Source organism: Nycticebus coucang, chromosome 15 (genome assembly GCF_027406575.1).
Source record: "Nycticebus coucang isolate mNycCou1 chromosome 15, mNycCou1.pri, whole genome shotgun sequence".
NCBI classification, from domain to species: domain Eukaryota; kingdom Metazoa; phylum Chordata; class Mammalia; order Primates; family Lorisidae; genus Nycticebus; species Nycticebus coucang.
Genome location: NC_069794.1, coordinates 17959251 through 17983703, shown reverse-complemented (window position 1 = coordinate 17983703; position 24453 = coordinate 17959251). Strand labels below are relative to the sequence as shown.

Genomic DNA, 24453 nt, shown 5'->3' with positions numbered 1-24453 from the left:
TTGGAAAGCAGCACTTTAGTGATAGATTGGGTATGAAAATAAAGGAAAGGAAAGAGCACAGGTTTGGGCAACAGGATATGGCATCATCTTGAAAAGAGGATGCTGTTTGAAGAATAAGTTCAGCAAAAGAGAGCAGGGGACATATTCTCTTTTGAGCAACTCAGGTTTGATGGCTATGACACATCTGAGGGGAACTGACTCCTGGTGAGCTATTTATAAATACCAGCTTAGAATTTGTGAGTGAGGTCAGTGGGTATAAAAATAAAAAAGTAAAAATGAAAATGGAGTCATGGGCATGAGTGAAATTAATGAGAGAGTTCATATAAGGAAGGCTCAGGCCCATTCGCTGGAGTGAGCACACTAATAATTCATGACTAAGGAACAAACAAACAAAAAGAATGATTGGGCAGCAAGAGTGGCAGGAGGTGACAGACAGGGAGAGCCACAGTGTGACTCACGGGACAGCGGGAAGGACGAGACATTGGCATCCAGTGTGACAGGGACGACAGACATTGGCAATTATTGGCCATTGGAACTTGAGTGAGAGCAGTTTCTGACCCAAACCAGATGAACGTGAATTAAGACATTATTGGGAGGAAAAAAAGACATGGATCTAGACTATTCCTTTCCAGGAGCTTGCCTGAAAATTGGGCATAAGAGGTAGGTTTTCAAGTTATACTTAAATGGCAGACATTTGCACACATTCCAATGCTGAAGGCGAACAGAGCAGCTGAAGGGACCAGGTCCCTGCAGAGGGAGAGAAAGTGGGATCTATAATCAGCTGATATGGAGACGTCTTGGAAGGCACCCTTTCCTCTGTGAAGTAGACGGCAAATTTGACAGTTGAAAATGTTTCCATCCTGGGATGAGCATATGGTGTTTGCTCAACTAATATTTGTTTTGCTTAATTATTGGTGGAAAGATATGAGATTTGGGTTATTGAGGAGCACAGGAGGCCTGGAGGCAGGAGTGAGTGTGGCATAGTCATAGCACCATTGAGTTGGGGGACGTCTTCACTGACACCTGGGTCCCAACCTCAGGATCCTGATGTATCTAGTTCAGCCTGGACATGGGAGTTTAAAAAGTCCCCGTGTGATTCTCATGGTAGCCATGGACAAATCACTGTGTGAAGGAAAATTTGAGAGATGCTCAGAATAAGAAAAAGCTACCTTTTAATGGCCCAACAGAGGTGGTTTGGGAAGGAATTGTTGCCTCTAATGTGTAAAATAAGATTTAATAGCATTTTACCTCTTTTTAGTTTCCCCCTAATTGTTCAGTTCTATGTATGTAGAACAGAGAGAGCAAATGATAAATAACTACAGAGAGGTTGAGGGTTATAACAAAATGTTTTATAATATACTAGACACTGACAAATAGAATTGCCCCCATCTCCCTCCCCAGCTATATGGCCACCGAAAGATATGAAGACTGGGGTCAGTGGCTCACACCTGTAACCCTAGCACTCTGGGAGGCCAAGGCTGGTAGATTGCTTGAACTCAGGAGTTCGAGACCAGCTTGAGCAAGAGAGAGACCCCATCTCTCCTAAAAACAAAAATTGAAAATGTCGCTGGGTACTGTGGTGGGCACCTGCAGTCTCAGCTACTTGGGAAACTGAAACAAGAGGAGTGTTTGAGCCCAAGAGTTTGAGATTGCTGTGAGTGATGATGAGGCCACAGCACTCTACCCAGGCTAACAGAGGAGAATCTGTCTCAAAACTAAATAAAAAAAAAAAACATATACACATATATATGTATATGTGTGTGTGTGTGTGTGTGTGTGTGTGTGTGTGAAAAGGAAGTGGAAGTAAATAACTCCCACAAGTGCCAATTACATCGTAAGCATTACATTTGGCTCTTTTATATGTCGGGTCATTTAACCTTCTCAACATCCTGTTTCACATATTTCTACACTAAGACTCAGAAAGTAGCCTCGTTTGTAAATGAGAGGAAGGGCAGTCAGGGACCTGGGATTTCAGAAGAGTGGTGAAGCCCAGGATTAGGGGCTCACTGGTCTCTCAGTAGATAAATCTTCAGTAGATAAAAGTCTGAGGAAGTTATCAGAAGATGATAATGTGGCTTCCATTTGCAGATGTAAATATTTTAAATACCGTACATTTATTTAACACCTGCTACACCCTCTATTGACAGTGACATTTCATTACTTCAGAACGACCTTTGCTCTTTAGCATAACACTGATCCATTAAAAGGAATAAAAGCACAGAACAGTTGTGTAAAGATCAGAGAGAAGGTTTATATGCCCCTGTGCATCTGCTTTTGATCAATTTTTCTCTTTTACCTCAGTAACTTTGTTATCCAAGCCAAACAAAGTAGAGAAAATGGCTCTTCCCTCTCGTTTTTGCTACAATGTCAAAATAATAAGTAGGTTAACGTTAACAGTCATTTTGACTGGGGACGTCTTAGACTCAGGGCATGCAGAAGCATTAAGAGCTCAGGCCCTTAGCCAGAAAAGACGCCCTACTCCCCTTTTCCCTTTATTTGTGCAAAGTCCGTGTTCTAGGAAGTATTGAACTTTGTCTGAGAAGAAACCTTGTGAGGCAGCTCTGAAATTTACGGCTTGGCAGAGAGCTTTTAAAAACGCATCGGGCAGCTGCAGTAAGCTGTTATGTTTATAAAAGACACAGTGGAAGAGGAAGAGTCACCTGAGAACTGTGTCTTTGGTGTTGACATGGCAGAGTGTGTGTGTCACTGTCATTTGAAATCGAGTTGCAGCTGCAGCCCCTGTTGTTGGCCATGGCAACCTGCCACTGTCTCAGGACTTCCGTCCTGGTTCCAGCCTCTCTGGTACAGGGATATAAATCGCTCCCTCTCTACCCCTCCTCGAGGTGACAGAGGATCTAGGATGTTAGGCAAAAGCACAGCTTTCATTGCATTTTATATTTGACTAGTTTATATCATAATGGGTTAAAAGTGAGACAGTTGGAAGCAGTTAGATTTCCATTACTGAGGTCTTCACTCACGGGATCCCTTCAGCCTCTGTGTAGCCAGCCCTGTGCTGAGGAATAAATGAATGAAGACATGCCAAGGTCTTTCCATCTATTTAGGATCCTGGAGTTGGTAGGACCCTACTATGATCCTCAGTCTGTGTGCTGTGCACACAAGGATCCTTTCCTTCAGCGTACATATTGGGGCTTCTTTTTATTTATTTTTTTTTTGGTTATTTTATTGTTTATTGTATTGAATTGTGTTGTGTTGTGTTGTGTTGTATTGTGTTGTATTGTATTGTGTTGTATTTTTAAGCCAACATTGAAAATATCCCATTAGAACATGTTTCTTTCTCCACTGGTTTGTATTACATGGGTTAACTAATGCAAGAATAAAAGGCAAATGTCAGCTTCAGCCTTTATCTGTTGTTGAAAACATTCAACACCTGCTTTTGATCAATTTTTCTCTTCTATCTCAGCAACTTTGCTGCATTAGTTGCTGTTCTGGGGACTCAAAAAATAAAAGATAAATAATTTTTAGCACCTAGCCGCAGAGAGCTCAAGGTCTAGCAGGAGAGATGGGTTGAAAAGAGGTCTTTTTATGCCACCATCTATAAAAGGCAGGCAGAGTCATAATGGAGGTGTTATGGGAGCCCAGAGGAAGGAATTCTTAGAAAGACGCCAGTATCTATGCTAAAATTGTAAAAGAGATGTTTGCAATTAATCCAATACTTGGCAACACACGTGCCTTGAGGAAGCTCATGATGGGACACACGTGAGCGATGGAGGCCCCAGTGGTCAGATAACTAGTGTATTATGTGAAAAGGGAGGAAGGTGAAAGCAAGAAGGGAGATGTTCAACACCTGCTGAAAAGGAAACCGAGGAGCAGGGAGGGCTGGAACAAAATGGTGTGGGGGCAAGTTACAAGAGGCTGCCAGAATACATCGGAGGTTGGTAAATGTGCGCCGTGTACGATTTTATAAATTAGATGTGTATAAGTAAGTATATGCCATCTATAAATGATTTATATTATCAAATTGCTCAGTTGGCATATTCCCAACAACGCTGAAGAGCAGAGTTGGAAGGAAAGATTTGGGGCAATAGTCATTCCCTTTTCTTCAAAGATCTACCCTGGAGCCCAGCTGTCTCTCTAAACCAGGTCGTGGATATCCAGTTGGTCGCTGGACTATCTGACCTGTCATTGCTTTCCCTTGAAACTCAACCCCTCCCTCTCCCGTGGTTCCTCTGTCACCAGCCTTTCCCTGCCTGTCCCCCTGCCCTTTCACACTGCTGTTCCCTCTTGACTGAGATCCCGCCACCCACTCTTCCCCTCTGCTCCCTGCAGCTCTTTCTTCTCCACTTGTTTAACTCATAGTAATTCACTCAGACTTCAAAAACCCAGCCCCGGTAGGTTACCTCTACTCCCCAGGCTGACTTCAGTGCTCTGTTTTGGAGGTTCCATTGAACTGGGCACGGGTGTCCTGTGTAGCCCTCGTCACACTGAATGACAGTTGCCAGTGTTGCTTGTCTGTCTTTGTAGGTGTCTGGCAGCTACTGCAGGGTCCTATACGTCATGGGAAGTCTGTGGCTGGGCAAACAAATGAGTAAAGAAAATGATAATCCATTCTAACGTCCAGAGGCAAGAACTGGGAGACTCATTCTACCATGTCTTTCTTTGATCTTCTGTGGCTTTGTCATTTAACAGTTCTACTGACATGAAGGGTTAAGTGTCTGCCCCATGCACTTTAATCCTAATGGTGCTATCAGGACCATTATATTGTTTATAATTTTTTAAATGTTCTAGATTTTTTACACCATGGCAAAGTTCTTAGCTAGCCTGTAAAAGTACATTAATGAGGCCGGGTGCGGTGACTCACACCTATAATTCTAGCACTCTTGGGAGGCCAAGGCGGGAAAACTGCTCGAGCTCAGGAGTTCAAGACCAGTCTGAGTAAGAGCAAGACCCCCGTCTCTACTAAAAACAGAAAATCCTAGCTGAGCATTGTGGCAGGTGCCTGTAGTCCCAGCTGCTTGGGAGGCTGAGGCAGGAAGATCACTTGAGCTCTGGAGTTTTGAGGTTGCTGTGAGCTAGGCTGATGCTACAACCCATCAGCCTGAGGCATCAGAGTGAGACTCTATCTCCAAAAGAGTTAAAAGTAAATTACTTAATTAATTAATAATAAAATAATGATTTTTCTAAACAACAATGAAAATGGGAAGCCAGACCCAGTCTTCTTGTGACCGAGGCATGTGTATGTGTGTGTGGGTGGGAGGGGGGTTAGCATTTAAGGAAACTTGGTGATACAGTTTAGAAGCATTGGTTCTGAGACTTTGGGTTTGGTTTACAGATATAGAAATGATTAGACTACAAAGGTTAGCTTGCAAGTATGTGGCATGCCAGTAGTGAATCTGTATAGGCTAAGGCAAGCTTGGAAGAAGAAATCCACATTTTCTGGATCAAAAATTCTTAACTCTTCTTAAGACTTCCTTATAATAAATACATGGGAAGAAAAAAATAATATGCTTGCAATAGACATGGTTTTCTGCCAACAGCCAGAATGGGTTTATTCAATAAATATCTTTTTGGTAGCCTTCTCGGAATCACCTAGTCCGAGTATACTTATTAGTCCCAGGATTCTGACCCGGTTCCAACAAAGAAATTTTACTCTGCCTGCTTCAATTCCCCACTGTTGCCACTTGGCACAGAATTCTTCCTCATTCCTTGTCCTATCTGAAGTATGACTCCATTCGGAAAAGCAGCTTCGTGCACCACTCGAAAGGTGACTGCTTTGCCATGATGAGTGAGGCAATTTTGTTCCGTTAAGTGCTCTGGGAAAAAAACACTTACAGTGCTCCCGTAGAAAGGCAAGCTAATATTACTCCATGAGGCTTCTTTTCGGCTGTTGTGCAGTGTGGCAGTTTCAAAATGAAGAGGCCTTCCCCCATTACAGTTTATTTATGAAATATATTCAGAATGGACCTATTTCCTGAAGGCATCTGGGAATATGTGCCGAAGAAATATGAAAGAAACAGAAATTAAATACAGATGACGTTAAGCAGCTAACAGTGGAGAGGCCAGTGGGGTTGCTAAACGGCAGCTGCAAACCTAGACCAGAAATTCCAACTGATTAGGAGGAATGAAAAATAATTACATGAGGCATCTTCCAGCACATCCACTGTCTCGCCAAGGTCTAAAAAATTGCAAATGATGTTTTGTCATTCCAAGAGGTACTTGGGTAGGCAAATATGTCTTAACTATGGAATTCAGAGCTTCACAGACTTTGAAATAAAATAGTTTTTGCAAAGTCATTAAAAATTATTACACGGAGCATTTAGAAGATGTCCACATTTTTTAAGAGAATAGCAACCAGCGTGCTGAAGACAGATAGTCATGATTCCTCTCTAGAACGCATCAAGTTGCTTTTTCTTTGAAATTAATACCTTGCGTTATATTTTAGTGGCCCCAAACTATCCGTTCTCTTTCTTAGACTAATTTCTTAGCCTATTTTCAAGATACATGTTTGCGCTGAAAAACAGTAGTAGTATTGATTTTTAAATACACAGAGGTGTCTTACAGTTAATTCAGGGGTATTAACAGAAATAACATAACGGATGCATCTAGCAACTATAGGATACAAGTGGGAAAGTACCATAAATCAATTTTTAGAGCATTGACTCTTATCATCAATAGCAAAAAGTAGACATTTTCTCCATCCTTTGATCTTAAAACCTTACATAGGTACTTAAAGGAAATAAAAGGAAAAATTTCAGGAAAACATGAATGACATCGGATGTTTTATTTGACTGAGATAACTGAGACCTCCCTCCCTAAGGAATAGCTTCCAGCTTCAGACACCTAATGAAATGTTTTGACTAACTCTGAAAGCATTTCTGGGCCCTTCGTATTACCTCTAATATGGACATTTGAAAGGACTCATGTTTAGAAGCAGAGATATTTTTTTGTCTCACTTTTTTTTTTTTTTTTATTGTTGGGGATTCTTTGAGGGTACAATAAACCAGGTTACATTGATTGCAATTGTTAGGCAAAGTCCCTCTTGCAATCATGTCTTGCCCCCATAAAGTTTAGAAGCAGAGATATTAATGATTAAAAGCTTCACTCCTGTGGTCTCATCATCTAGGAGGCATCAGCTCCATTCTCAGTACACAACTGGCTTCACCGAGCTTGTTTCGTTTTCTTCAAAATGGGGCTGAGAATAACACCTGCCTCGTCAAGGCAGGAAGAGTAAAGGTGCTGCACCTTGCACCTACCACTTCCTGCTGGTACACAGGAAGTGGCTGTTGACTGGTGTCCCTTGGATTCAGATTCCACTCTGAATCTGGTAATGACTATGGGATCATCCTCTGTGTAGCCATGTTTACAGCTTGCATTACCGTCCATGGAAAACGTCTGTGAGTGCTCATGCCACACCACGCACGGTTTGATGATGCTGCCCCTGCATTTACTAAAGTCCGGCTTCAGTGGCAGTGTGGTTTCAGGATGGATTCGTGGGCCTCTTACCCATTTTCTTGAGACGTTGATACGTTCCTGTCCTTTAAAGCCTACCTTTTTATATCCATTTGTCTTTGTTCTAACATTGTTTTGAGAAGAAATGGGTCTTCAGATTGGAGTTAAAAGTAAAGGTCAAGTATTTTGTGGCAGGGCACAGTCCTTTCACCTTTTCACATGTCTACCGCAGTGGAAACCTCCCAGCGCACATCACTTACACTAGCACCCCGAGTCCGCATCCTGTAGCACCTGTGTCCTCCGCTCTGACCCTGAACACCTGTATCCACTTTTGTCCCCTAAATCGGTTTGCCTTGGCTCACTGTCTCTTTGGTTTATCTGGATATCTGCCTAATACACTTGACATAATTCTCCTTCCTAGACAATCTAAACTAATCATAGACTCGTAGAAAGCCCGTGAAATATCTGCAGAGCTAAACATTTCCTTTTACATATAGGATTAGTGGCCTCAAGGTCAGATACTTAGGTTGTGGCACGGGCATTACTAGGACGTGTCTCTCTTTTTTAAGCATTTAAAACCCTTTAGGTTTGATGGGAAAACAATTTATTGCTAATGCTAAGAGTCTAAATCTAGAAGTAGAATGCCTGCTTCAATGTCCACTGTTTAAATGTAGGAAGTAAATTCAATTGTGGGATCAGAGCTATGTTCTCTTGCCTATGTTTTTCTCTAAGAATTCTATCCTAAAGTAATTTGTTTGAGCTTTTTGTGTTTATTAACAAAAATCTGTGTTCAATATACTTCATTCTCAAATGAATAAATACTGTCAATTTAAAGAACTCTATCTTAAGTAGATAATCAGAAATAGAGGCAAATCAGAGATAGGGAGTAAATTTTATAACAGTGCAAAATCTGGCAATGAGCCATAAAACCAACAGTAAGACAGGGTTAAAGAAGTTACAATGTGTTGATGCCATGAAATGCCATGCAGCCAGTAAAAAGGGTGTTTTCATAGAATAATAAGGGATCTCTAACTATATGCTATTGATTTGGAAATAAGGAGTAAACACTGCAGATATAGCCTAACCCTAATAGTATGCATCTTAGAATTAATACCTGGAGGGAAGTACCACAAAATATTATCTGTAGTCATCTCTGTCTTGGTATTTATTTATATATGAATAATTGAATAAATATAATTTATTCTCCTCCTCCTCATCCTTTTTTCCCCAATTTTGTATAACAAACACATAAACAGGCCAGGCACAGTGGCTCACACCTGTAATCCTAGCACTGTGGGAGGCTGAGGCGAGTGATTGAGCTCAGGAGTTTGAGATACACCTGAACCAGAGCAAGAACTTGTCTGTAAAAATATCCAGGTGGGTAGTGCACTGGCCCCATATACAGAAGGTGGCGAGTTCGAACCCAGCCCTGGCCAAACTGCAACAAAAAAATAGCCGGACATTGTGGTGGGCACCTGTAGTCCCAGCCGAGAGGCTGAGGCAAGAGAATCGCCTAAGCCCAAGAGCTGGAGGTTGCTGTGAGCTATGTGACGACACGACATTCTACCAAGGGTGACAGAGTGAGACTCTGTCTCTAAAATAAATAAATAAATAAATAAATAAAAATAGCCAGGTGTTGTGGCAGGCACCTGTAGTCCCAGCCACTCAGGAGCCTAAGGCAAGAGGATCGCTTGAGCTCAGTAGTTTGAGGTTGCTGTAAGCTGTGACACCGTGGCACTCTATGGAAAGTGACAAAGGAGATTCTTTCTCAAAAAAAAAACAAATCAACAACACATGAACAGAAAACATGTGGAGATAAAAAGAAATCTAATAAGAATGTAGTTATATCTTCCTGAGGAAATTCCTGTCAGGAGATGCCCACTCTAAGACCGGAATATACCACTGTTTCTCACATCAGCAGTCTGCTTTTCAGCGGTAAGCTCTGGAAGAGTCTGAATACCAAGAGAAGGGTCGGAAAGAGAAAGCAGAAAGCGTGGCCCCAGCTTGCAATATGGGAGCCGTTGACTGTAGTTCCCAAAGCTCTTCTTTCTTTACTGCAGCCTCATGAAGAAGCAGGGCCAGAGAAGTATCATGTCAGTGCTCTGAAAATCACACACATGCACACACAAACACACGCACAGACACACACGCAGAGTCATGCCTTCCGCCCTGAGACTGCAGGTCTTGGCTAGAATCACAAGCCCGGGCCAGTCACCCATGTTAGTTCTTGCCTGGCCTGAACAGGACCTGCCCTCACCATTGAGAACCTTGGGACTTCAGTTTTTTCCATCTTAAGGGCATTCGTCTCCAGAACCATTAAAAGATAATAGTGTCCCCCACTTCATGGCGGGTGTTGTGCTGATAAAACCATCTCTGTGCCCTGAAGCTGGTAGAACGGCACTCCCTGAAGACACTGCGCCTCCTCCCTCCCCTGACTTTCTCTTTCCATCTTTCCCTTATCTCTCCATCCATGTCTTCCTCTTTGTCTCCCTGTCTCTCCTTCCCTCTCTTGCACCCGCAGTGGCAAGGGGAATCTTGCCCTTTCCCCTGAAAATTCACTGAAAGATCAACCCACAATTAAGGCACATTAATAAGAAAAAGTATTTATTTACCAAGCACATGGGAGAAATCACAGGGTGATTACCCAACTTTCCAATGGAATTCAGATGTGGGTGTTTTATGTTTTTTTGAGACAAAGTCTCACTCTGTCACCCTGGGTAGAGTGCCGTGGAGTCATCGCTCACAGCAACCTCAAATTCTGGGGCTCAAGTGATCCCCTTACCCTTGCCTCAGCTTCCTGAGTAGCTGGGACTACAGGAACCTGCCACAACTCATGGCTAGCTTTTTCCATTTTTAGTAGAGATGGGGTCTCAGTCTTGCTCGGGCTGGTCTCCCAACTCCTTACCTCAACTGGTCCTCTTGCCTTGGCCTCCCAGAGTGCTAGGGTTTACAGGCAAGAGCCACCTCACAGGGCTGGAGTTCAGAAATCTTTATATAGGCCTTTGGAGGGGAGGGGGGAAATTAAGGAGTATAAGGGAATAAACAGTTGCCAGGGAGGACTATTGAATGGGGAGAAATAGATTGACTTGTGTTTAACCCCAGAGACAGGTATTTGTGACCCCAATGATTTGGGGCTGGTCCATCTACATTCCAGGACCCTCATTCCTGAAATACTTTGAAATAACAGGAAGGGAGAAAGGGAGTCAATTGTCCCCTTTGATTTTCTGATGAAGCCAGTGTTTCCTGACCTTGAATGAACTTCAATTCAAAATAGTCTCTATACGAGGAGTCATATTTTGGGGTGAAATTTCCTTAGCTCCTTCACTCCTCATCTGGAAAATGATCTTTATCTCCCTATGGAAAATTCTGAAGATCTCTTTAAACAAGATGGACCGGCAAAGGAAATAACGAAAGTCATTCACAGGGTGAATCAGCAATGAGAAGAGATGAGTCATCACTTCCTAACATGGGTTTATTCTTTTCCCATCTTTAAAACAATCTGGCTTGGTGGGGTGGGGGAGGGCCTGGTGATCTATAATACAGGACATACTGAGCTTTTTTTTTTTTTTTTTTCATTTTGGTTCACATGGCACTGAGCAACAAAATAATAAAAAATATATATATTTTTAATAATACCAATACACATGTGAGTAGGAGAAAGGGCCCCCACTGCTCACTGAACTGCTCACTAATCACTGTTTTCACTCAGTGGGGAATCCTGCAACACACCTGGCTTTTCATTTATTTATTTTTTATTGGTTCTGGGAGAGGTTTGTGATTCATTCCATGTAGCTTGTAAGCCCTTGTACTACAAGAACAAATGGTCTCCGGGGTGATTTGCTTTATTAACTTTTAGGGCAGAGGAGGGAGAAACAGAGGAATTGCCTGACTGCAGTATGCTGGCAAAAAGTTCAGACTTCCATAGTTCAGCGACACTTTGAAAGGTTGTCGCTGGTCCTGTTTCTTAATGATAGAGAATTTTAGAGAAGGAGGCAGTGTGATGGAGTAGAAAGACATCTGGCGGAAAGATAATCAGGCAATGGTCACAGCCCTGGACCCCTACGCCCACCCAAATCACTAGACTGTCAGGGCAATGGAACACAGTGTCCTCCTCCGTAAAACGAGGCTGGGCTGGATCCTGTCCTCTTTCAATAAAGCTTTTTCATGGCTTCATGGATGATGATGAAATTGAACTTTGGTTATTAACTTTGGAAATGAAAGGAACTCTGCTATCCATAAAGATATATTGATAAGAATCGTAATATAATAAGTATTTGTTGAGCTATATATCTAGTGTTGATATATAGCACAACATCGTGTGAATCCCCACAGTGGTGTCGGAAGAGTCCTCATGATAGCAGAGGTGGATATCCAGGCTCATGACGGTCAAGTAAGTTGCCCAAGGACACAGAGCCCGTGACTGGTGGCACCAAGCCTCAAGGACTGACACATACCTCAAATCATGTCACCCTTCATACCACCTCTCAGGGAGAGCAAAAGGACCATCCAAGCTGCAAAGGATTCAGAATAACTCAAGTGCAACATGCAAGTTTATAATGAGGAAGGGGCAGTGTAAGTGCTTTTGTAAGTGCTATCCTGAGGATAATTCAGGATCACGGTGCCCACATCAAAACACCAGAGTCTCTAAGACAGACTTAAAGAGTACCTGAAATGCAGCAAGGAAAGAATGAGAAAAATCTTAGGACTAAAAGGCTTTATCTTCATCATCTATGCTTTCTAATTCCGTATTCTTTTTTAAAAGAGTGAAACACTTAGAATTTCGTTAAGTCAATACTGGGTCAGCACAATGATGCTATTTGAGCAATGTAGGTCCTTGGTATACCAGATGGCGGGAGAAAGGACATAGATACTGGTCCAGGAGGTGCTGTCTACATTGAAAGAGTGAATTTCCTTTTTTGGTTTCCTAAGCTATAAAATCAATTAACTGGTCCAAATTAATCTACTATATACCAAAACCCTGTAGAAGGCAGTAGAAACATAAAGCAACTTCTTCTCTCAGAAAGATCTTTAAGAATTCTTTATCCCTGAAATTCTGTGATTCATCATCGAGACAAAGACTGATAGGTTGGTGTGAATTATTTGAACATTCCAAGCTACAAATGACATAAAAACTGATTCGTATAAAGAATCAGCAATAAAAATTTAAATAAAGAGTTACGGTTGGTAATATATACTTTGATGTCCATCAAATTCATGATTTACAAGGCCTACTCTTTCTGGCTTACAATGTAACTAAACATCTCAAAGATACAATATAGCACAGCGATGATGCTGTCATGAATATATTATATTTTTATGAAATACAATGTATCTTCTCCTAAACAGAAACTATGTCTGAAAATGAGTCCTGTAGATTCTCATTTCTGCACTGTGCTAGAACTACTAGTGAATTACTTCTCTCCTCAATTTGCATTTTCTTTTGCAGTGTTGAAGCAAAATAAGCTTTTTTGTTTGCACTGGTTTTAGAATTAAATTAGTTTGTATATTTGTTCTCTCCTCCTCTTCCTGGATTTGGTTTCAAAGTAAACAGTTGTTTTCATTAAATTCTCTTTTATTTGACTTTCGTTCTTGAGTTACTGTAATTATTCTGGGTGGCTGTCCCTGTTTTCTTTTGGAATCAGATATCTGTGCACTGTTTAAAATTGCATTTAATTGTCACTTCCATTTTCTTTTTTTTTTTTATTTTTTTATTAAATCATAACTGTATACAATGATATGATTATGGGGCATCATACACTCACTTCATATACCATTTGACACATTTTTCTGTTGCTTACCTCCATTTGTGGTATTGTGATATGTTAGCTACATCTGACTCCTGTCATGGTCTGGTCTGATCTTTTTTAAAGGTTTTTTAATGTATCTAAACACCATACAGGGTTGGTAGAATAGGAAAAAGATGACCATACATTTGATGTTTACCGAGCATGGACAAATTACAAGGAAGAAACAGAAATTGTCATTCATTACAGAGAGGTTGTTGGAAAGTTGATGACAAACTTAAAGCCTTGAAATGGCAGCAGGAACTACCTCGTTTGGTAAAGCCAAAAAGACCAACATCTTTTTTTTAAAGGTTAGCCTAGAAATAACCTCTGACAGAAGCAAAAACCAGCCACACTTTTCAATTTCAAGCCAAGAGAACTAAAAAGTTATTTCTACCTAATAAAAAAGTACAATAAGATTCTGAATTCCCACAGAAACTCTTCACCTATGTTACAACACATCAAAGGCCGCCGAGGGGCCGTTTATCCCGCAGGCCAGCGCTAATAAAGTTTTGCAGGCATTTGTGATGGTCTGTGTAGCAGGGGAGTAAGGTGGGAGAGTTTTAGGATAGAAAAGAAGTAGCACGTTTGTTTTTATGAAGTTACTGGAAGAAAATACAGGGAGATTTTTTTTTAAATGTATTCCAACAATTCATCTTACAAATGTCCATGGAAAATCTCTTAGGACCCAAGTATTGTTCTAGGGTGTTCTAGGGGTTGGAACAACAGCCATGAACAAAACGAATGAAGTCCCTGGCCCCTTGGAACGTTTATAATATTTAGAAAAAGAGGGATAATACTAAGTATCTATATGATAAGTCAGCAAAAGATAAGTGCTTTGAAGAATCCAATAACAGGGAAAGAGTAACTGAGAGTTTATGGGGTACTTAGGGAAATCTTTTCTGAAAAGTGGCTCAGGTAAAGATCTGACTAAAATAAGAGTGAGTAATGGCCCTATCTAAGGGGAGACTATTCCAGGAAAAATAAATAGCAAGTGCAAAGGCCCTAGGGCAAGAAGTGCCTGTCCTGAACTGCAGAAGTGAACATGTGAATAATAATAAATTAGGTCATAGAGATGAACTTAGAAAGGAGAAGATCTATATAAATATGCACAAGACCAAGGAAATATAAACAAATGACTAGTAAATTTGACTATAAAAATTTAAAAATTTCTGCATAGCAAGACTTGCCAAAAAGTCAAAAGATAAACAGCAACTAAAGGAAAATATTGGTCATTCATGTCACAAAAGGGCTGGCTTTCTTGATTCTGTTGGAAACAGAAACTTCTTGACATCACAATGGAAAAAAATCAATAATCCAGCAGAAAAAAGGACAAAGAATATAAAGAGACAACGCAACAGAAATAAAGAGCTGTTAAACTTATTTAAAGATGTCCAACCTTACTTATGATGAGGGGAAATTCAAATCAGAACCACACTGACATGCCAAGTTCTCACCCTATCAGATGGCAAAGATCCAAATGTTTGATCTGAACATCTAAAAAGTATGAGGCTTAGAGAACCAGACATTGTCATGTATTTCTGGTGGGGATATAAATAGGTATGACTTTATGGAGAGGACGTTGGTAAAACTATCAGAATTTTATACGCCCATATCTTTGATCCAGCAGTTTCACTTCTAAGACTTTATCCAGCAGATTTATTTCCACATGTGTTGAATTATGTACATGGGTATTCACTGCAGCATTACTTGTGATAGCAGGAAACTCTGAGACTTGTTGAGTAGTGAGAAGTGAATGAGAAGACAGGGGTGGAGTCTGATCATGAATCTCTTTTTAAAATTGAATCCTTGCAAGTTCTTGAGCAGGTAGAATGACAAAAAGGCTGTGTTTAGAAAAATTTATCTGACATTGGTTTCAGGGAGGATTGGATGTCAGGGAGAGCGGGGTAACAATTTCGCTATCTGACTGAGCTCCAAGGGAAGAGTGTCCTAGCGTGGGGATTGCAGGTGCCAGGGGCGGTAGTAGGCAAGGCCGGGGAGGTGGGCAGCAGCCAACTTACAAAGGGCCCTTTTCATGCCAGACCAAGAGGTTCAGGGTTCATGCTTGTACATCAGGGCAGCAACCCAATCAGATCTGCATTTTTGAAAGACAGTCCTGCTGGCAATGTCAGAGAAGAGATTAGAGAGCAGCAAAGCCAGACATACTTTAAAAACTCAGAAACAAAAATTTTTAAGAACTCCAAAAGGCTTCCTGGTAAGTTCAAGTTCTGTGCTGTCAAATCTGCCCTCTCTTCTAGCTTTTCAGACCTGTCTGCCTGCTGTGACTCGTCCCCCTCCATCCTCACTAGCTGTGTTGTCTTTCTAGGCTTCTCCTGATGCACATTCCCACTTGAGATCTCACCAGCATTTTAATTCATGGAATTGGGTGAAAGCAAAGTCGTGTATTCACCAGGCCCAACTCCTGTTACCACAGGGAACTGCACAGCCCCTAAGTACCTCCATACCATGGGCATTAATCAGCCTCTCTATAATAAACACTGAAGCTGCTTTTTTCTTTTTCTTTTGATTAATAACGGGGTGTCCATGAATGCATTTACCACAGTGCTTTTAAAATCGCCTTTTAAAATATTTTGTATGCTTCTCAGTGGGGAAAATTTCTCAGTTAAGCTAAAACAATGGTGCGGCAGATGTATAAAGGTGGAGGAGCATTGCTTCTAAAGAGTAAAGTCGGGATGTATAGAATCTGATACAATAATCAGTAGATTTTGCTTATAGATGTCATTTTTATTTTTATTTTTTATTGTTGGGGATTCATTGCGGGTACAAGAAACCAGGTTACAATGATTGCATCTGTTAGGTAAAGTCCCTCTTACAATGGTGTCTTGCCCCCAAAAGGTGTGGCACACACCAAGACTCCACCCCTCCCTCCTTCTTTCTCTCTCTGCTCTCCCCATCCCCCAGCCCCACTGTGTCATTAATTGTCATTAATTGTCCTCATATCAAAATTGAGTACGTAGGATTCATGCTACTCCATTCTTGTGATGCTTTACTGAGAATAATGTCTTCCACTTCCATCCAGATTAATACAAAGGCTGTAAAGTCTCCACTTTTTTAATAGCTGAATAGTATTCCATGATGTACATATACCATAGCTTGTACAGAAGTCATTTTTTAAAGAATAAATTATTAAGGACAAATTTTGATGATATAATGAGAACTTTGAAATTATATGTTATTATTTTTAATTCAAATTTCCCTCAAAGGAAGGGGAAAAAATTAATATTTATGTGCTTCATGTATTTACTTCAAAAAAATTCTAAATTCCATGACGGGTGCTACTTCTGTACCCCTCAGCAGTTCATAGTGGCACAGTGACAATCTTTGGTTCATAACAGTTATTAAGTTGAACTTCCTTATTTGAATTAAATTTTTTTTCTAACACTATAATTACTTAGGAAAATCTTAATCTCTCATTTGAAAAGATAGACTTTCTCTTCTTGCTTTCTCTAACACATTTTCAAAATCATTAGCTTCCAGGTTAAAGTAAGTGGCATTTAGCAAAATAATTTTTTTTTTTTTTTTTTTTGAGATAGAGTCTCACCATGTCACCCTTAGTAGAGTGCCATAGCGTCACAGCTCACAGCAACCTCAAAGTCTTGGACTTAAGCGACCTTCCTGCCTCAGCCTCCCGAGTAGCTGGGACTACAGGCGCCCACCACGCCGTGGCGACTTATCAAAACTAAACTTTGTTAAGACCTAATTATATGCCAGGCACTGTGCATATAACTTTGTAAGGACTATGTCATTTCGTTACTCATACCACAACTATAAGACAGATACTGTAATAATGTCTATTTCAGGAAGTGAAGAAATGGGACTTTGTGAATTAAGTGGCTCATACTATGTACCTTATCTCCCAGCCATTTAAGCAGGGTTTAGGGGGCCATATTGAAACCCAAGCGCCAGAATCCACAGCCCTCATTCCTCACAAGAAAATCCAAGCTTATGAGAACAGAATGCCTTGGCCTTGGGGCACAGCTGTCCCTGCATCCATCCAGACTCTGCCTTTGGATGGGCACCTCTGGTAAAGCTGCCACACACCATCCCTAGGCTAACACAGAGTCCGTGTCTCTCTGTGAACACCAGTATCACATGCTGAGATTTAGTTATTTCTAGTTCATCTAGTTTTTATTCTCCATTTGAAAATAAAAATGACACGTACTGCTTGAGTAAGGCAACAGTCTTGTTTAAAGAGAAACAAAACCTGGGTGACACAGGAGATGTCTACAGAAATCATCAGCTGATCATTCGCTGACATACTGTAACTGTCCTGGTTTCACTGAGAAGACATAACAGCTCCATGTGCAGAGTTAAAAATGTTTGAAATATTTCAAAATATAAATGGCACAGAGATAATTAAGACAGGCTAGGATGGCAGCCTCTGCAGTAGGCTATAGACCTGTTGTGACTTCACTGGTTTCAGAGAAACCTAGCAACTACTGCATTGATGTCACAGAATTATTTTCTATTTTCTTCACTTTTGGATGAAAGAGAGGCTGATACATCCTAAGTCATGGCTTTCTCAGCCCCAGAGTAGAAAGAAGGTTCTCCTAAGCCCAGGGAGCTTGACTCATGACAGACTTGCCCAGCAGGTGGGAAGCAAACAAATCCAGCAGGGATGAGGTCTGCTCAAAAGACCGTGCAAACCCACTCTCTGCATATCTTAGGCCTGGGGCCAAGAAAGACCTGCCATTTGCTCCCAGGCGGTTCCAAGTCCCAGGGCTAAACAGCTCTGATCATCCAGTGCTTCGTTCTCACCTCATACTGTGTCTGAACTTGACCTCCAAGGGCAGTTGCTATAAGCCCTACCCTTTACAGTGGAAGTGAAAAATACTAGAAAAGTTTTCTAAAGAGCTGCTATTCCTTTCATGTTATGCATATTTAGAACAAAAAGGGGACCTGAAGGTGGGGATGAGTATCTTGTATGAATACATGTCTTTTTGTTTTAAAATTTATTTTTTCTACTTGTGGACATCTATATATGAGTTATCTGTATACAGGCTTATCGATCAAATAATTAATTTATTTTCACAAGCAACTTTGTAGTAGGAAAAATACAAGCCCCCAAACCCAGCCTGTATATCCCTGTGTCAGCCTTCCTCCCATTCTAAACAAAAGGCCATTTGTACCCATCATCAGCATATCCACATATTTCATCTTGAGATCTCACACACAATTTTATCTCAGCTTTTCCAAGAATTTGAAAAATGTGTGGGTTTTTTGGTAAAAGAAACATAGTGTTTCAATTTATTTGTATACATTCGTATTATTTAATGATTTATCAACAGATATTTAGATTAATAATAACATCTAGAGGCTGGGCATGGTGGCTCACGCCTGTAATCCTAGCACTCTGGGAGCCCGAGGTGGGTAGATTGCTGGAGCTCAGGAGTTTGAGACCAGCCTGAGCCAGAGGGAGACCCTGTCTTTAAAAAAGAAAAATAGCTGGCAGCACCTGTAGCTCAGTGGGTAGGGTGCCAGCCACATACACCAAGGCAGGAGGGTTTGAACCTGGCTGGGACCTGCTAAAAAACAATAACAACTGCAACAAAAAAAAATAGCTGGGTGTTGTGGTGGGTACCTGTAGTCCCAGCTACTTGGAAGGCTGAGGCAAGAGAATCGCTTAAGTAAAAGAGTTAGAGGTTGCTGTGAGCTGTGACAGCACAGCACTCTGTGGGTGACAAATAGAGATTTGTCTCAAAAGAAAAAAAAAAAATAGATGGGTGTGTGGTGAGCACCTGGAGTTCCAGCTATTCAGGAGGCTGAGGCAAGAGGATCACTTGAACCCAAGAGTTTGAGGTTGCTGTGAGCTATGATATCACAGCGCTCTACAGAGGGTGACGAAATGAGAGTCTGTCTCAAGACAATAATAATAATAATGACAATAACCTCTGAAGTTAATCAGCACAATAGTCATTGTTGCTTTTTTTATTATTATTAAAAATTATGTAGCATGAAATTTTTTAGTAAATAATACCGTATGGTTAGCTATATGCACATTACTTCTCTTAGTGATGATCTTGAGGTTTTGAGCCAATCTATATTGGCTTTTGAGTCTTTTAAGGTGAATCTAATTGTATGTAGTGAAATATTTTTATTTATATTGTGGTTTTTTTAAAAATAATAATTAGTAATAGCCTAACCCGAGTAACAAACAACTTAAAGTAGCATATTTTGACTGGTAATCTAAATTAAGTATATGTATCTATGTATATCTCACAAATTTATCACTCTAAATCAGTTTCTATGACAAGGACTTGAAACAAAGAACAGAAATACAGACGGAAGCAGTTTGGCTAAGCGTAACCATCTGCTTCCGTGTTTAACAGGCATCAACGGGATTGCTTTTTTCCAAGGCCCAGGAGAAGGTTATCCAGGAGCACATTTATCATGGTTGGGAGAGAGGAGTTTGAGGACCCAGGAGACTCTTACTTACTTTTTGATACTAATCAAACAGTTTCTTGGCTTACCTATAGAAAGGAAATTCTTTTTTTTTTAGTTTTTGGCGGGGCTGGGTTTGAACCCGCCACCTCTGATATACGGGGCCAGCGCCCTACTCCTTTGAGCCACAGGCACCGCCCAGGACATTATTGGTAGAAGAGACAGTCTTTTAACTTAAACAAAGAATTAGAACCTTCTCAGAGATGTTTTAAACTGTTTTAAACCTATAATTTTAAACTGTGACTCTATGTTAAAGTCCTCAGGATCCAGTCCAAACACCTGCTCTTTCTGCCCAGGCCGCGACAGCTTTCACACTTTCAGTAGAGTGACGTCTTCAGCAGAAAACCGAATCTGCCCCAGCAATACTCAAGTCAGTTCAGTATAATTTCATTTTTGAGAGCTTATGATGTGATGGGTGGCTTACTGGGTCTGAATGTGCAAAACCAAGTAACAGAAGCTCCCCTGTCCCCTAAGGGGTTTTGAAGTTCAAAACTAGAAGAACGTGCTAGGTAGAGTGGTAGCCTACAGTAGATACAGGCCTGTTTTTCTTGGGAGATCCAGAAAGGCTTCACACAGATAAATATGTTTGAGTTAAGTCTTGACATTTGTACATCCAAATTCACAAATCAGCATTTCTTCTCTAAGATTCTCAGTTTCCCCTAAACTCCAGAAAAGAGGCCAGACCCCATTTTCTAAATGCGGTTGATCATGGACCTGATCTTGTTCTTTCTTGTAAAATAATTGGATATGTTCAACGCTGTGCATTTTCAGACCTGAAAATAACAATATGTGTAAACTAATTTCGAATCTTCCAAGGAAATTACGATGTTATGATCAAGTCATCTATTTCATTTTGGACTACATGAAAGCAAATAAAAAAATTTGAACGCAGTTTTTCATCCAGTTGTTTTGAAAATGTTTACACGCTGGTGAAGAACCCAGAGCTCCCAGTTGACAAATAAATCATGTTCCTGTATTTTAACAGATGCAATGCTCTTGGTGGCCGAGCGACTGGAGGGGCCATTCAACATTGAGTCGGTCATGGACCCCATAGATGTCAAGATTTCTGAAGCCATTATGAACATGCAAGAAAACAGCATGCAGGTGTCTGCAAAGGTATTTGCATTAGTAATGTATCTACCAACACACGAACATAATACGGGTGCAGCAACCTACGAACAAAGTAACTAGATATGTCGGGTGGGATCATAAATTCTTTTTTTTTTAATAGAGGCAGAGTCTCACTTTATCGCCCTCGGTAGAGTGCCGTGGCGTCACACAGCTCACAGCAACCTCCAACTCCTGGGCTTAAGCGATTCTCTTGCCTCAGCCTCCCGAGTAGCTGGGACTACAGGCGCCCGCCACAACGCCCGGCTATTTTTTGGTTGCAGTTTGGCTGGGGCTGGGCTTGAACCCGCCACCCTCGGTATATGGGGCCGGCGCCCTACCCACTGAGCCACAGGAGCCGCCCGGGATCATAAATTCTAATACACCGGTCGGTGAGCTTTTCTTGTTGAGCCACAAATTTGCTACTTCATTAAAAATGCCTAACAACATGGAATTGAGAAGGGAAGCAACTTTTTTAGCTCACGACTATTCAATCACCAAAAAAAATGTGGGCTGCCAGAAAGTTTCAGAGAGCCCCAAGTATGTTGACTAATCCTTCTCAGTTGTGAACAATTTGGGGGGAATTTTCTTTCTGAGGTTTGAAATTTCTGCACACCCTCACCCTGTTCCCTCCCTAGTAACTTCTCATTATATCTTCAGCTGTGCAGACCAGGCACGTGTTCTATATTTTCAATTGTAAATAATTCAACATCCCATCTGACTCCAGTTTAAAACTACAGTGTAACCCGCATTAATGACTCTTCAGGGGAAAACGCTCCTTTGTACAAAATCAAGCATACATTAAAAAGAGAAAAGTAGCACATTTTCATACATCACGTGAGACAGAGCTCCTGGGTGTGCAGCTGCAGCTCACAAATGCCAGGTGCACAAGTTCTATTTGTCTCCGCCCAGCTGAGGATAAACAGGACCCGCCCTCAGCAAGATTGAGAAGTTTGCAGTGGGGCTCCGCCTAGTCCTTCATTAACCCTTCTCTCCCACACGGCGTGACGCCTGCACAGTCGCTGCACCAGGCCCTTGTCTTGTCTTGTCTTCTCTCCTTGTCTCCAAACACTAACCAAATCTGTATCCGTCCTTAACGCTGGTGACTGAGTCATTGCATTTTAATTGAAAGTCAGTTGCACTAAAATATATGAGGCAAAGAGTTGCATGACTGGCCTTCTTCAATTTTTCAAATCATTTGTGAAAAAGATTTCAAATATAATGAAAGGGGAGGGGACGGACGGGGTGGAAACTTTGCAAGGCAGCAAGACCTGTGTGCTCCTCCTAGGCTAAGCATGGATCAAACTAATTTGGGCTTTTCGAAGTGAACTGGCAGGTGGGCAGGCATTAGGGTAAGAAAGAATCTGGCTTGGGTCCCTTTCTCTCTCTGGGAGATGGATGAGTCCGGAGTTTGCTAGGCCTATTTCTGGATTTTAATGAGCTTAGGGTAGCCTGTGTGAAGGAGGATGCTCCAAATTACCATCACCTGTTGGGGAAATAGCACGCTTGGGGTTTCCATGAAAGGCCATTTTCTTTCCTGTGAAAAAATAGCAATCATCTATTCCTCTCAAATCTATTGCCTGGAAACCAATTAATGTTGTTTTGAGAGGCCAGATATCCCAGCAGTGCTCGTGTAACCAGGTGCTAAGGTTGCTAATGTTCAAAACAACTCTGGAGAACAGGGCAGGAAAAACATGTGGACAAAAGTATGTGGTTTGAAACCGTCGCTGCTTCTTAGAAGTAGGTGTTTATTTCCACGGGTGTTTGTGTGTGTGCGTCCGTGTTCAAGTCAAGTATTCTTTAATTTGCTATCTATTCATTCAGTGCCTATTTACAGAGAATCTATCTGTCAGGGACCGTTCTGTACCTGAGATACGGTAATGAACTAGGCGTGCTTCCTACCGTCATGAAGCTTACTTTCTAATAGGAGAGACAGATAGTGAGCAGATACACAATTGTGTAAATTAATAAACAGGACATCATGTCAGACAATACCCAGAGATGTAAAGAAGCTTCTCCTCCCCCAGTGCCTGGGCATATTCTGATAGGAGGTTTCCAGCATTTATGATGTGTTTTTCCCAGGGAACTTTAGTTCCCCTAAAGCAGCGGTCTCCAGACTTTTTGGCACTATGGAAAGGTTTCATGGAAGACAATTGCTCCACGGACAGGGGTTGGGGTTTCCATACAAGGGGTGGGGGGTGCTTTGGGATGATTCAAGCCCATTACACTTACTGTGCACTTCATTTCTCTCATTATTGCCTTATAATGCGTGATGAAATAATAATACACCTCACCATCATGCAGACTCAAACAAGCCCCCTGAGCTTGTTTCCCTGCAACTAGATAGTCCTGCCTGGGGGTGATGAGAGTGGCACCTGAAGTGTGTTGCGTATGTTCTCAGCTCCACCTCAGATCGTAGGTTAGATTCTCATATGGAGCATGCAACCTAGATCCCTTGCATGCACAGTTTACAGAAGGGTCTGCTCTACTTGGAGAATCTAAGGCCACCCCTGATCTGACAGGAGACAGAGCCCCTAGGAGCAGCTGTAAATACAGATGAAGCTCCATGCTGCTCACCTGCTCCTATGTGAACCAGCGCCCATCTGTAGCCTGGGAGCCAGGGACCTGGGCTCTAAAGGCAACAGCTTCCTAATTGGTCTCCTGGCTTCCACTCTTGAACCCTTTCAGATCCATCCTTCATCCCGTAACAAAAGTGTTGCTAAAACATAAACAATATCATGTGCCCCTTTGTCTTTCAAGGTTTCTTTTACACCTAGAATACAGTGGAAGCCCCCACAAGGTCTCACCTCATCCACTGGCCTCCATGGATGGGGGTCTCGACTCATCCACTGGCCCCCATCCACCTGCAATCCTGCCTCTGGCCCCCCTCTACCCGCAATCCTGCCTCTGTTCCCCATCCACCTGCAATCCTGCCTCTGGCCCCCCTCTACCCGCAATCCTGCCTCTGTTCCCCATCCTCCTACAATCCTGCCTCTGTTCCCCATCCACCTGCAATCCTGCCTCTGTTCCCCATCCACCTGCAGTCCTGCCTCTGGCCCCCATCCACTTGAAATCCTGCCTCTGGTCCCACATCCACCTGCAACCCTGCCTCTGTTCCCCATCCACCTGCAACCCTGCCTCTGTTCCCCATCCACCTGCAATCCTGTCTCTGTTCCCCATCCACCTGCAATCCTGCCTCTGTTCCCCATCCACCTGCAATCCTGCCTCTGTTCCCCATCCACCTGCAATCCTGTCTCTGTTCCCCATCCACCTGCAGTCCTGCCTCTGTTCCCCATCCACCTGCAGTCCTGCCTCTGTTCCCCATCCACCTGCAGTCCTGCCTCTGTTCCCCATCCACCTGCAGTCCTGCCTCTGTTCCCCATCCACCTGCAGTCCTGCCTCTGTTCCCCATCCACCTGCAGTCCTGCCTCTGTTCCCCATCCACCTGCAGTCCTGCCTCTGGCCCCCATCCACCTACAATCCTGCCTCTGGCCCCCACCAACCTGCAACCCTGCCTCTGTTCCCCATCCACCTGCAGTCCTGCCTCTGTTCCCCATCCACCTGCAGTCCTGCCTCTGTTCCCCATCCACCTGTAATCCTGCCTCTGTTCCCCATCCACCTGCAATCCTGCCTCTAGCCCCCATCCACCTGCAACCCTGCCTCTGTTCCCCATCCACCTGCAACCCTGCCTCTG

The 24453-nt window shown here is 42.2% G+C and overlaps 1 protein-coding gene across 1 annotated transcript in view; it reads left to right on the top strand.

Moving 5' to 3' along the window:
* GPC6 (glypican 6) overlaps positions 1 to 24453 on the top strand; it is a 1175593-nt gene that overhangs the window by 1039162 nt on the left and 111978 nt on the right. Inside the window, exon 5 of the mRNA XM_053563821.1 lies at positions 20638 to 20768. Within this exon, the coding sequence (XP_053419796.1) occupies positions 20638 to 20768 (131 nt within the window). The remainder of the gene's footprint in view (positions 1 to 20637; positions 20769 to 24453) is intronic.